At 46.6% G+C, this 9,885-nt stretch overlaps 1 protein-coding gene across 1 annotated transcript in view; it reads left to right on the top strand.

The window, feature by feature from the left end:
* The window catches only part of LOC142924055 (uncharacterized), a 73,503-nt gene extending 64,871 nt beyond the window's left edge, over window positions 1-8,632 (top strand). Inside the window, exons 2-6 of the mRNA XM_076065502.1 lie at window positions 2,445-2,714; window positions 3,118-3,284; window positions 4,647-4,805; window positions 5,527-5,783; window positions 8,626-8,632. Coding sequence (XP_075921617.1) covers window positions 2,445-2,714; window positions 3,118-3,284; window positions 4,647-4,805; window positions 5,527-5,783; window positions 8,626-8,632 — 860 coding nt within the window. The remainder of the gene's footprint in view (window positions 1-2,444; window positions 2,715-3,117; window positions 3,285-4,646; window positions 4,806-5,526; window positions 5,784-8,625) is intronic.
* The last annotated feature ends 1,253 nt before the right edge of the window (window positions 8,633-9,885 follow it).

The raw sequence follows: 9,885 nt of genomic DNA on the forward strand, positions 1-9,885 counted from the left end.
GTGCGTTTCCTAGGCCAGCGCTGCTGCGCATTCTACCACTCTGTTTAGGCTGTGCGGGGAATCGTGGTGTTGCCTTTGCTTGGGTGTGTGGGTGTCAGCCCATCTGTCCTATGTGTGTATACCTGTGTATTAGGCACCTCACTTGCCATGTGCCATGGTGTTGTCTCCACCATCCGATGGCGAATGGCATGTCACGATGCGATTGAAGGCAGGATTTACGCTGGGAGGAGCTAACGTGCCCGTGCCATGTGCCCTTGCTCCCGTCGCAGTTGGAAATGCCGGAAAAGGAAATGCACCACCTGTCCCGGGAGGTGTCGACCCTGCGGGACAATCTGAGCAGGGCAAGAGCGCAGTTTGCCACCCTGCGTGGCTCACTGAGCCAGACAGAGAAGAGTCTCCTCGAGATGCTGCACCAACTCAAGAAAAACCATGCTGAGGAGGTACTGTGGCCACCACCAACCCCCCTGTCCCCTTGTTACACGGAGCACGGCTAAAGTGAAACTTCGTTTGTCAAGATTTCGCCGATCTTACATTTACATGCAAATTTCATCAAGCCCTGCCCACTGACCCTTGAGCTACACCCATCTCAAACCTTTTTAACTCCCTACCTTAGCAGCGCTCCCGCCATATATTTTTTCCTGCCTCGGCAGCTCTCCTGCCATATCCTTCACTTGATGACGATTGCTTGTGTTGCGATCGAAACGTCGTGATATTGTTATTATTTTATTATTTTTGTATCTACATGGCCTTACCGAAAGACCCAAATAATGTGTTCACGTTGTGAAGCTGCGTGGCACACAAGCAGAGATAACAAAACCTCAACATATTCGTCAATAACGCTGCAATGGATATTGCTTTGACTTCTCTAATGTGATGAAGGCCCATTGCCTGAAACATCACCTTTTAGAAGCTCTGCCCTATTAAGTGCATCATTATTGATTCATGCGTTGAGTTTTTATTCAGAGTTACGATCTGAACGTCAAGGAAATGGCACATTAAATGAGTGCATTCTGGGAGGTAGCTAGGTGCCCCAGGGGTCAGACATGCTGTGCCAGCATGGCTGAGATGCCAGGATTGAATGTGGATTACAGCTGCCCAACCACAGTGATTAAACCGGATTCTCAAGCATAGTGGTCTCAGCCTAGTTGCAAATGAGTGCACAAAAAACCCATCGAATTATATTTTGGTTCCGTAATAAATTTTGCTAAATTCACTGTAGCGAGTGGTCCATGGTTTTATTCCCAATAATGTTGAAAACGAAAGATAAAAGCAGATCAAACTAAATTTTTGTATCATAGCATCTCCCCACATAATGTGCATGTATTATGTTTTATTGATTAATACATCTGTGCGGTGCTGACCAGCATGGGGAAGTATAGTCAAACACATTCCCATGACCGACATGGTGTGAGGAGGCGTTGTGAGTTATTTGTTTTGAATATTGACTCAATTTGAAGATGAACATTTGGGTGCAACGAGTTTCTTCATTATCTTATGATGAAGAACGTTGCCATGTTGTATGCACGCTTACCAATCGTTGATTGATGTATACAATGTATCATGGTTCTATTTTTTGACTTTCTATTATCATTCTAAATATTTTAAACGTGATTGTGGTATGTTCAATAAGACCACAGGTGTTTACCTTGCATATTTTTGTAGTTCTTGATTTGTTTACAATAGAATCTCAATTTCTTATTTTCATCTTGAAAAGCATTCACTGCACGTGTGCGTCCGTCTGCATGCGAGGCGCCTGTATGTGCGTCTCTGTACTCAATGCCCGTGTCTCCGCATTCTTATCTTATCTCCCTCTGCATGTTCTGCCTTTGGCTATGTACATCTCTCTCCATAATGTGTCCAAATTTGTATGACTTGCTTGTGTCTTTGTGTGTATGTCTCTGCATCTGTAATTTATTTTCTTGTGCCTCCTGCCCATGTCTATAGTCTCTTATCTCTCTGTACAACTACATGCTCCGTGTGTCTGTATGTCTGTACCTGTCCTCATCTGCACGCTGCATGTGTCTGTGATGAAGGGCTGCCCACCTATGCATGCACGTGCCTGTGACACTGTGCCCTTCTGCCCGTGAGCAGCTAATGGCACACTCGCAGGCCATCAACAGCCTGCAGGTGGAGTTGGAGGCAGTGCGGTGGGGCGAGCGCGAGGAGCAGCTGAGGCGTGAGCACGATGCGACTCTGCATCTGGCATACATAGAGCTGGCCGAATATCGTGCATCACATATGCACGACGATTCAGAGTACGACGCTCACGTTGTGCACATCACGGTCCTCCAGAAGGTGAGGCCTCCACTCTCGCAACAGCCACCCCCCTTCTTGCAACAGCAATGTGTCCTGCCCAAGCCCACTTATTTTCTCAATATTTTGGATGAATGCTAAACAATTTATTAATATATTCAAATTACATGTTGTAATTACGTGTAATTTAGATGCTGCCCGTCTCCGCCCGCAGGCGCTGAAGGAGCGTGACGAGCTGCTGCGGCGCTCAGAGGCAGACCTGGTGGCGGCGCGGGAAGAGGCGCGAGAGCGCGGGACTGAAACCGAGCGGCTGGGCACCGAGGCCGCGGAGCTGAGAGCGAACATGCGCGACCTCTTTACCAACCAAGAGGTGCAGCAGACCGAGGTGGACAACCTGCGGCATGAAGTACTGGAGCTGCAGCAACGACTGCAGGAGGCTAACGCTTGCTGCGAGGAGACCGGTGGGTAGGGGCCTGTGCTCCAAAATCTTTCTGAATCCACGGACCCATTGAACACTAATTTTTGTCGAGCACTGTGCACCAATAACTTCTTTTTACGAGTTAAAACGAGTAATTCCTCGTTTTTACTTCATTTCCCACGTGGACCACTTCCGCTGTCTAACATAGGACTGCACTGGGTTTACTAACTGCTCTCTCACTAGGCCCTTCCTGTGCATATATTATTATTCTGGACCCTGTGTTTGCATGCAAGCTGGTGAATAGGTCTGAGGGACCTCAGACCTATTCTGTCTGCTACTACTCCCGCTGCTGGTACTCTTCCTCCTGAGCTGCTGCTCCTTCTCTGTCTGCTGCCACTGGTGGCTGTACTGTCTTCATCGCCATGGTTTTGTGTCCCTTCCGACAGGCAATTCTCTGGAGCAACAGACGGACTTTCTCAAGGCCGAGCTGGGAGTCTCCAGGGCAGAGGAGGCCGCGAGGGCACAGGAGGTGGTGCAGCTGCAGCACACACTTCAGCACACGGATGCTGAGATGGAGTGCATGCACGGCCAGATCGCCGGGCTGCAGCACCAGGTAACCAGAGCCTTATGCGGCAGCCCCCCCACCTCCATGTGTGTGCATGAGGCCTGTCCTCATCGCCTGAGCAGTGCACCATCGCATGTTAGAGAATGTTTTTTTAGGTAAAGTCACGTAGAAATAAGAAATAATAAAATTAATAATAAAACACCAAAGAATAATTCCTGCAGTCACGAAAGCTCCAAATTCAAGTTTCATTTCGATTTAAAGCTTTCGTGACTGCAATGATTCATCTTCTTTGGTTCTTTCGGTAAAGTCACGTAGAATGAGAATAAAATAATAAATTGATAAAATAAAATAACACAATAATATTCTCACGACGTTTCGGCCACAACAACCTGATGAAGGCCGCTTGTGTTGTGGCCGAAACGTCGTGAGAATATTATTGTGTTATTTTATTTTATCAATTTATTATTTTATTCTCATTCTACGTGACTTTACCGAAAGAACCAAAGAAGATGGTTCAAGTTTCATGTTAGAGAATGGTTTGCAGAAGCATAAATCACATAACTACTTCTGAGAAATATTTAAGTGCCCTCTGGTACCCACACAATAGGAGGAAATACTTTGATATCTGCCCTGCTATGGAGAGTAATGAGTAATGTTCATCACAAAACAGTCTGATCTTTGGTTTTCAGAGCTGGAACTTAGCTCGATTTAGTGTAAAGCCGACATTGTTTTCATGGGCTTTTCTGTGAAGTCATTGATGATCAGGCTGAGATCATTAACTCACTGCACATGTGAACCTGGCTTAATCACAGGTGGCTGAAACCTGAAGTGGTTATATAAGTAATATGGATGCAGCCAGGAAGGCAGACAGCCAGAATGGTTTTTTTTTCGAATGTAGTATGATAATGCATTTCTATATGGCAAAAGGTATAATTGTGACCACAGGATCGGTCCTCCCCTCATGGCTCTTAATTTTGTCTGCAGATAGGTGAATGTTGGATGAGGAAATTACACTAGACAAGGCAATCCCTGACTAGGCCTTTAACTAATTCACTCCCTCTCATAATTTGTCATGATTCAGAGTTGCGAATGTATTTTCTCACATTTTAATACTTTCAGTTAGAATGAATACAATTTAATTATGAAGTCAGCTGCAGTTTACAGGACTTTTTCTAAAATGTGATTGGCTTGCATTTGTTAGAGAAACAATATAGGCTTGCAGACACACAGCTATATGCACACCACAGAGTTTAAATGACTTAAGTGGTAATTATTTATCTGTTTGCAAGCCGGGCTTAATTACAGCTGGGTCTTTTCCAGCCCAGAAAATATTTCCACATTCTGCACACCATATTCAGTATACTTCCCCAGACATGAATCCAACATTGTGGAACGTGTGCGTGCCTGTAGCTGAAGGAGTCGGAGGGGCACGTCCAGGCACTTGGGATGGAGAAGGCGCAGCAGCAGGACGCGCATCGGAAAGAGGCCTGCGAGCTGGCGACAGGGCTGGAGGAGGTCCGGCTCACCCTCACCGATGCTTTTAAGCAGTTCGAGCGCAACTCCAAGAAGGTATCGGCTCGCAGGGGCACGCGTGGTGAAGCCGCGATTGGCACTGAAGAGGGGCGCCACGGTGGCGAGATGTTAACTACCTCGCCTGTATGCAGGAGGTTGTGGGTTTGATCCCAACCCCGACACCTGTATATTTGGAGTTTGCATGTTCTCCCTGTGGTCACGTGGATTTTTTCCGGGTCCTCCGGTTCTTCCTCCACATTTAGAAACGTGCGTTTAGATTCTATAGCTGCAATACATTTCCACATGATAAGCCACTTCGTTGAACTTTCATTTGTGGGCAGGTCGCTTCTGAAAAAGAGCTATATAGTTCAGTAGGCCTTAGCTGGTAAAATAAAGATAATTAAAGTTTGAGTTTTAAGACATTTGTGGCAGCGTTCACAAGAGGAGGAGACCCTTGTGCGGCGAAATATTTATGATGATATACAACGTATTAATTTACTGTGATGAGCCTTCTGCACTCTGAACCAAGCTGTCCGAGTTTGATTACCAACCATGGCTAGCATTGGTGGCCAGTGAAATCTGACCCAGTCTTGGGTGTACCACTTCGTGCTGACCAGTGTGATGAAGTATGATCAATTAATTCCCATGACCGGTATGGCTCAGGGAAACTTTCATCCAGCAGTATCACAAAAACACATTCAGCGGTGGACGGATCATGGCTGTTCATGATGATGATGGTGATGATTACGATGGTAAAACGAACGTTGCCTGTATTAAGGCTCAGGAGGACGAGGACACAATCACTCGGCTGAGGGAGGAGCTCAAGGCGAGCAAGGAGGAGCTCGCAGCGAGTGAGGCGGAGCGCGCCAGTGCCCAGCCGGAGCTCTCCACCCCCCAACAGGGACTGTCGGCGCTGCAGGATCAGCTGACCACGTCCCAAGCTGAGAATGAGGACACTCTGCGTCAGGTAATGCTCCCAGCCTCGTTCCCACGGCCGCTGAGAACCCAGGCTCTCCTGGCCCCGGAACGGCCCAGGTCTGACCGTGACACAGCACTTGAGTCGTCAGGCTGTGTAGGGTCTGACCATCTGCTCCCCTCTGCTACGTGCATGTCCATGCCCTCCCTGTCCTGGTTTGGGAAGCGATTTTAATCTGACCTTTTACTGCAGATTTTGGGTTACTTAATCCATATATGTGGGCTTTTATAGGCGTAATCATGGGTTGTGTGCATGATGGTCTGACAAGATTGGGTGCATCCTGGGTGATTTGGTCAAACATGGGGTATGGACATCTGTGAAAAATATTTTCACAGCTCATCAGACTCCTCCAATATGAATAAAGATTCTGGTTCTAAATGTGTCTGTTGTTGCATCTGTATGTTCTACAATAACCGCACACAGTCGTTAAAATGCTTTTCTCTGTCCCTCTGCCTGTGGCCCAAGCAGCTGTTCGAGAGGAGCCAGGAGCTGGGATCCCTGCATGCGGGGATTCTTTGGTATCAGCGTATGCTGGCCGAGCTGCACACAGAGCTGGAGCAGTACCGCGAAAACGCACAGATCGGACGCTCACAGCTGCAGCATTTGGACATGCTGCGCCAGCAGAGCGAGGCGGAGGTGAGTACACTGCATTCGCACGTCGCAGACAAAGACTCCCCGTATAGCCTTAATAGACTGTTGGGGAAAGTACTGTTAGTGAGCAGCACCTATGAAGGCCGGCATGGCACACAAGGGGGTGATTGGCCAGCACCATGCCTCGCTGCCTTTGTCTCTCCAGTGGTGGTGTTTACACATCGCACCAGGTACTCATTTGAGGCTGGGTCGATCTAGGGGACGCCCAGGACCGGTTCACATAATCGTCACTGGTGTTGGCCATGAACGGGAATCGAACTCGGGTCGCCGCTTTCGAAGGCTAATCGCTACACTACCGCTCCCCACACATTCACTTTCATACACATAGACACGTGCGCGTGCACACACACACTTATAGGCAAACACTTGCTCCAAGCGCCATCCTGAATTATTACATGTCGCGGAGGATTGCTCCACTGAACAAAATAGTGACGCGGTTCAATTTTCAAGTGCAAGTTCGCGTTTAAAGTCAATGTTATAAAATATATATTTGATGGAAGCAGGTTCGTAAGTGCAGGTGTTTGTAAGTTGAGGACTGCCTATATATACACTTATTTTTCACACAGATGTGTATATGCGCACTGGGTTACTGAGCATCCTCTGTTTAGGGACTGTACCACATTACAATCCACCATCCCACCTCTAGTAAAAGTACCTACTACTACTAGAACATCTGCTCCCCTCTGCTACGTGCATCTCCATCCCCTCCCTATTTTTGGTTGGGAGGCAATTATAATCGGACATTTTAAAGTAGCTTTTGGGTTAATTAATCCATATATCTGGGCTTTTATAGGTGTTATCTTGGGTTGTATGGATGGTGGTCACCCATCCAAGTACCATAAAAGTTCAACCCTGCTTTTCTTCCAAGATCTTATAATATTGGGTGCATTCCGGGTCATTTGGTCATAGGTGGTGTGGTGTATGGACATCTGTGAAACTGAGTTTCATAGCTTATCAGATTCCTTCATTTAAAATAAAGATACTGGTTCTGTATGTGTTTGTTGGATTTGTATGTTCTTTAACAACTGCACGCAGTCGTTAAAATGCTTAGCCATGTCCTTCTGCTGCCGTTTGTCCGTGGCCCATGCAGCTCATCGAAAAGAATGAGCACCTGGGATCCCTGCAGGCGGGGATTTTGGGTTACCAGCGTGTGGTGGCAGAGCTGCACGCTGAGCTGGCGCCATGCCAAGAAAACCTGCAGAGCATTCACTTTCAGCTCCAGGATCTGCAAGTGCTGCACCAGCAGAGTGAGGCGAAGGTGAGCAAGTGCTGTTAGCGAGCACCTATGAAGTCCGGCATGGCACAAACGCAGATATATACAGTAATACCATTATTTACGCCGTCCCGTTGTACGTACTTTCACTATTAACGTACTCAAGTCATTGATAGCCAATCGCATGTTATGTACTGTGGTACCTTGCCATAGCGTACTTGAGATTTACGAACTTTACTATAAAGACCCAAATAGTTTACGCTGGATGGCGACAGTAAGGCACCAGATGACGCCCAAGCGTTTGCATCTCTGACTACAGTAGTCACTTTCATGTGTACATGTGTAGTGACTAACTCAGAGACAGTAAGACTTTTAGGCGCTTCTTTTATTTAACGAGCACCATTGGGATAATACAGACACCCTACGTGGGTACACACTATTACCGTTGCTGGCCTATACAAAACACTAACCATCTAACACTGACAGCACTGAACGGAGACAGCGAACACCTATCTAGCAGCGTAATATCGAGTGAAGACGGCAGCGACGATGGCGACAAGACGACAGCGACGAGACGACAACGACGATGACGAGATGGTGACGACGACTATCTTATATATACGAACAGCACGACGAGGATCCCACTTCCAGCAACAGCCACAAGGTCCCTCACAGGGGCCCTTCTTATACTCTCAGCGTGGCCTCGCTCCGCCACGGCCACGCCCCCTCTCTGGAACCTACTAGCGGGTTCCCGATGGCCCCCCCTCTGTGACCTTTCCCCTAGATGTCCCCCTCTCGTGTCTATCGTGGCCTGCTGACGTGGGTACTACCATACACCGCAGTTACCCTTTTTTACCAGCAGCCAGCGCTATGCCACTACACATACTCTATCAATATTTTGTCCCCACATACCGGATTTATGGTGAATATTTTTCAAGTGTAAACTAATTTTACATGATAAACAACTAATAATATACATAGTATAATAGACAAATATATCAATAATATGGCAGTCCTCGACTTACGAACGCATTTAGTTCCTGAGGCCCATTAATAATTCGGAACGGTTCGTGAGTCGGAATACAATAATGTGCGATATTTAAATTCCCATATTGTCAGTGTTATAAAATGTGTTAAGGTTCAACAAAAGAGTCAAGCATTGTTAAACTCGTAAATAAGAAATCATGTACATTTGCATTAACACTAAAATTATAGTGTATCGTAAGTAAAACATAAAATGTAGTAAAAATATTTTTTATTTTCACTCACCGCTTTCAAATCACAAGCGTGCTCACCGCTACACTTCCGATCCGCACAAAGATCCACCGTGTAGCTGTAATAGGCTGTTGGGGCACGTGCTGTTAGCGATAGCCTATGAAAGCCAGCACGGCATGCGAGGGGTTGTGTGCCAGCACCACACCCAGCTGCATTTGTGTCCCGAGTGGTGATGTTTATACAGCGCGCTAGGTGCTCATTTGAGGCCGAGTTGACCTACGGGAGGCCCAGGAATGGTTCAGATAATCGTCACTGGTGTTGGCCGTGAGTTGGAATTGAACTTGGGTCGGTGGGTTTGTAGCGCAGCGCGTGAACTGCAACACTACCGCTCCCCACACAATCACTTTCACATATACGCACATGTGCGCGTGCACGAGGCTGACTCATGACATCTCGTGGAGGATCGCAGCACTGAACAAAATAGTTCTGTGGTTCAGTTTGGAAGTGCAAGTTCGCGTTTTAAAGTCAATGGTAACCAAAAATTAATACATTTCATAGAAACAGATTCGGAAGTCGGGTATCCGTAAGTCGGGTCTCCGTAAGTATGGTGTTCCTAAGTCGAGGACTGTATGTATACACTTATTTTTCACACTGATGGTTGTACAGAATGGATGCGCACTAGGTTACTGAGCATTCTCTGTTTAAGGACTGTACCACGTTACGATCCACCATCCCACCTCTAGTAGAAGTACCTACGACTACTAGACCATCTGCTCCCCTCTGCTACATGCATCTCCATCCCCTCCCTCTTTTTGGTTGGGAAGCGATCTTAATCTATTATTTTAATCCAGATTTTGGGTTAATTAATTCCTAAAAAATGTTTAACATAAAACTTTCGTGACTGCAGGAATTCATATTCTTGATTCTTTCAGTAAAGTCACATACTTTTTTTTAATCATATAAAAAAACCCACGACGTTTCGATTGCAACACAAGCGGTCTTCATCATGCTTTTATAGGTGTTATCTTGGTTTGTATTGATGGTGGTTGCCCATCCAAGCACTTGAGGTTCAACCATGCTTT

This window comes from Petromyzon marinus, chromosome 8 (genome assembly GCF_048934315.1).
Source record: "Petromyzon marinus isolate PM22_M1 ecotype Great Lakes invasive population chromosome 8, UKy_Petmar_22M1.pri1.0, whole genome shotgun sequence".
Lineage (NCBI taxonomy): Eukaryota > Metazoa > Chordata > Hyperoartia > Petromyzontiformes > Petromyzontidae > Petromyzon > Petromyzon marinus.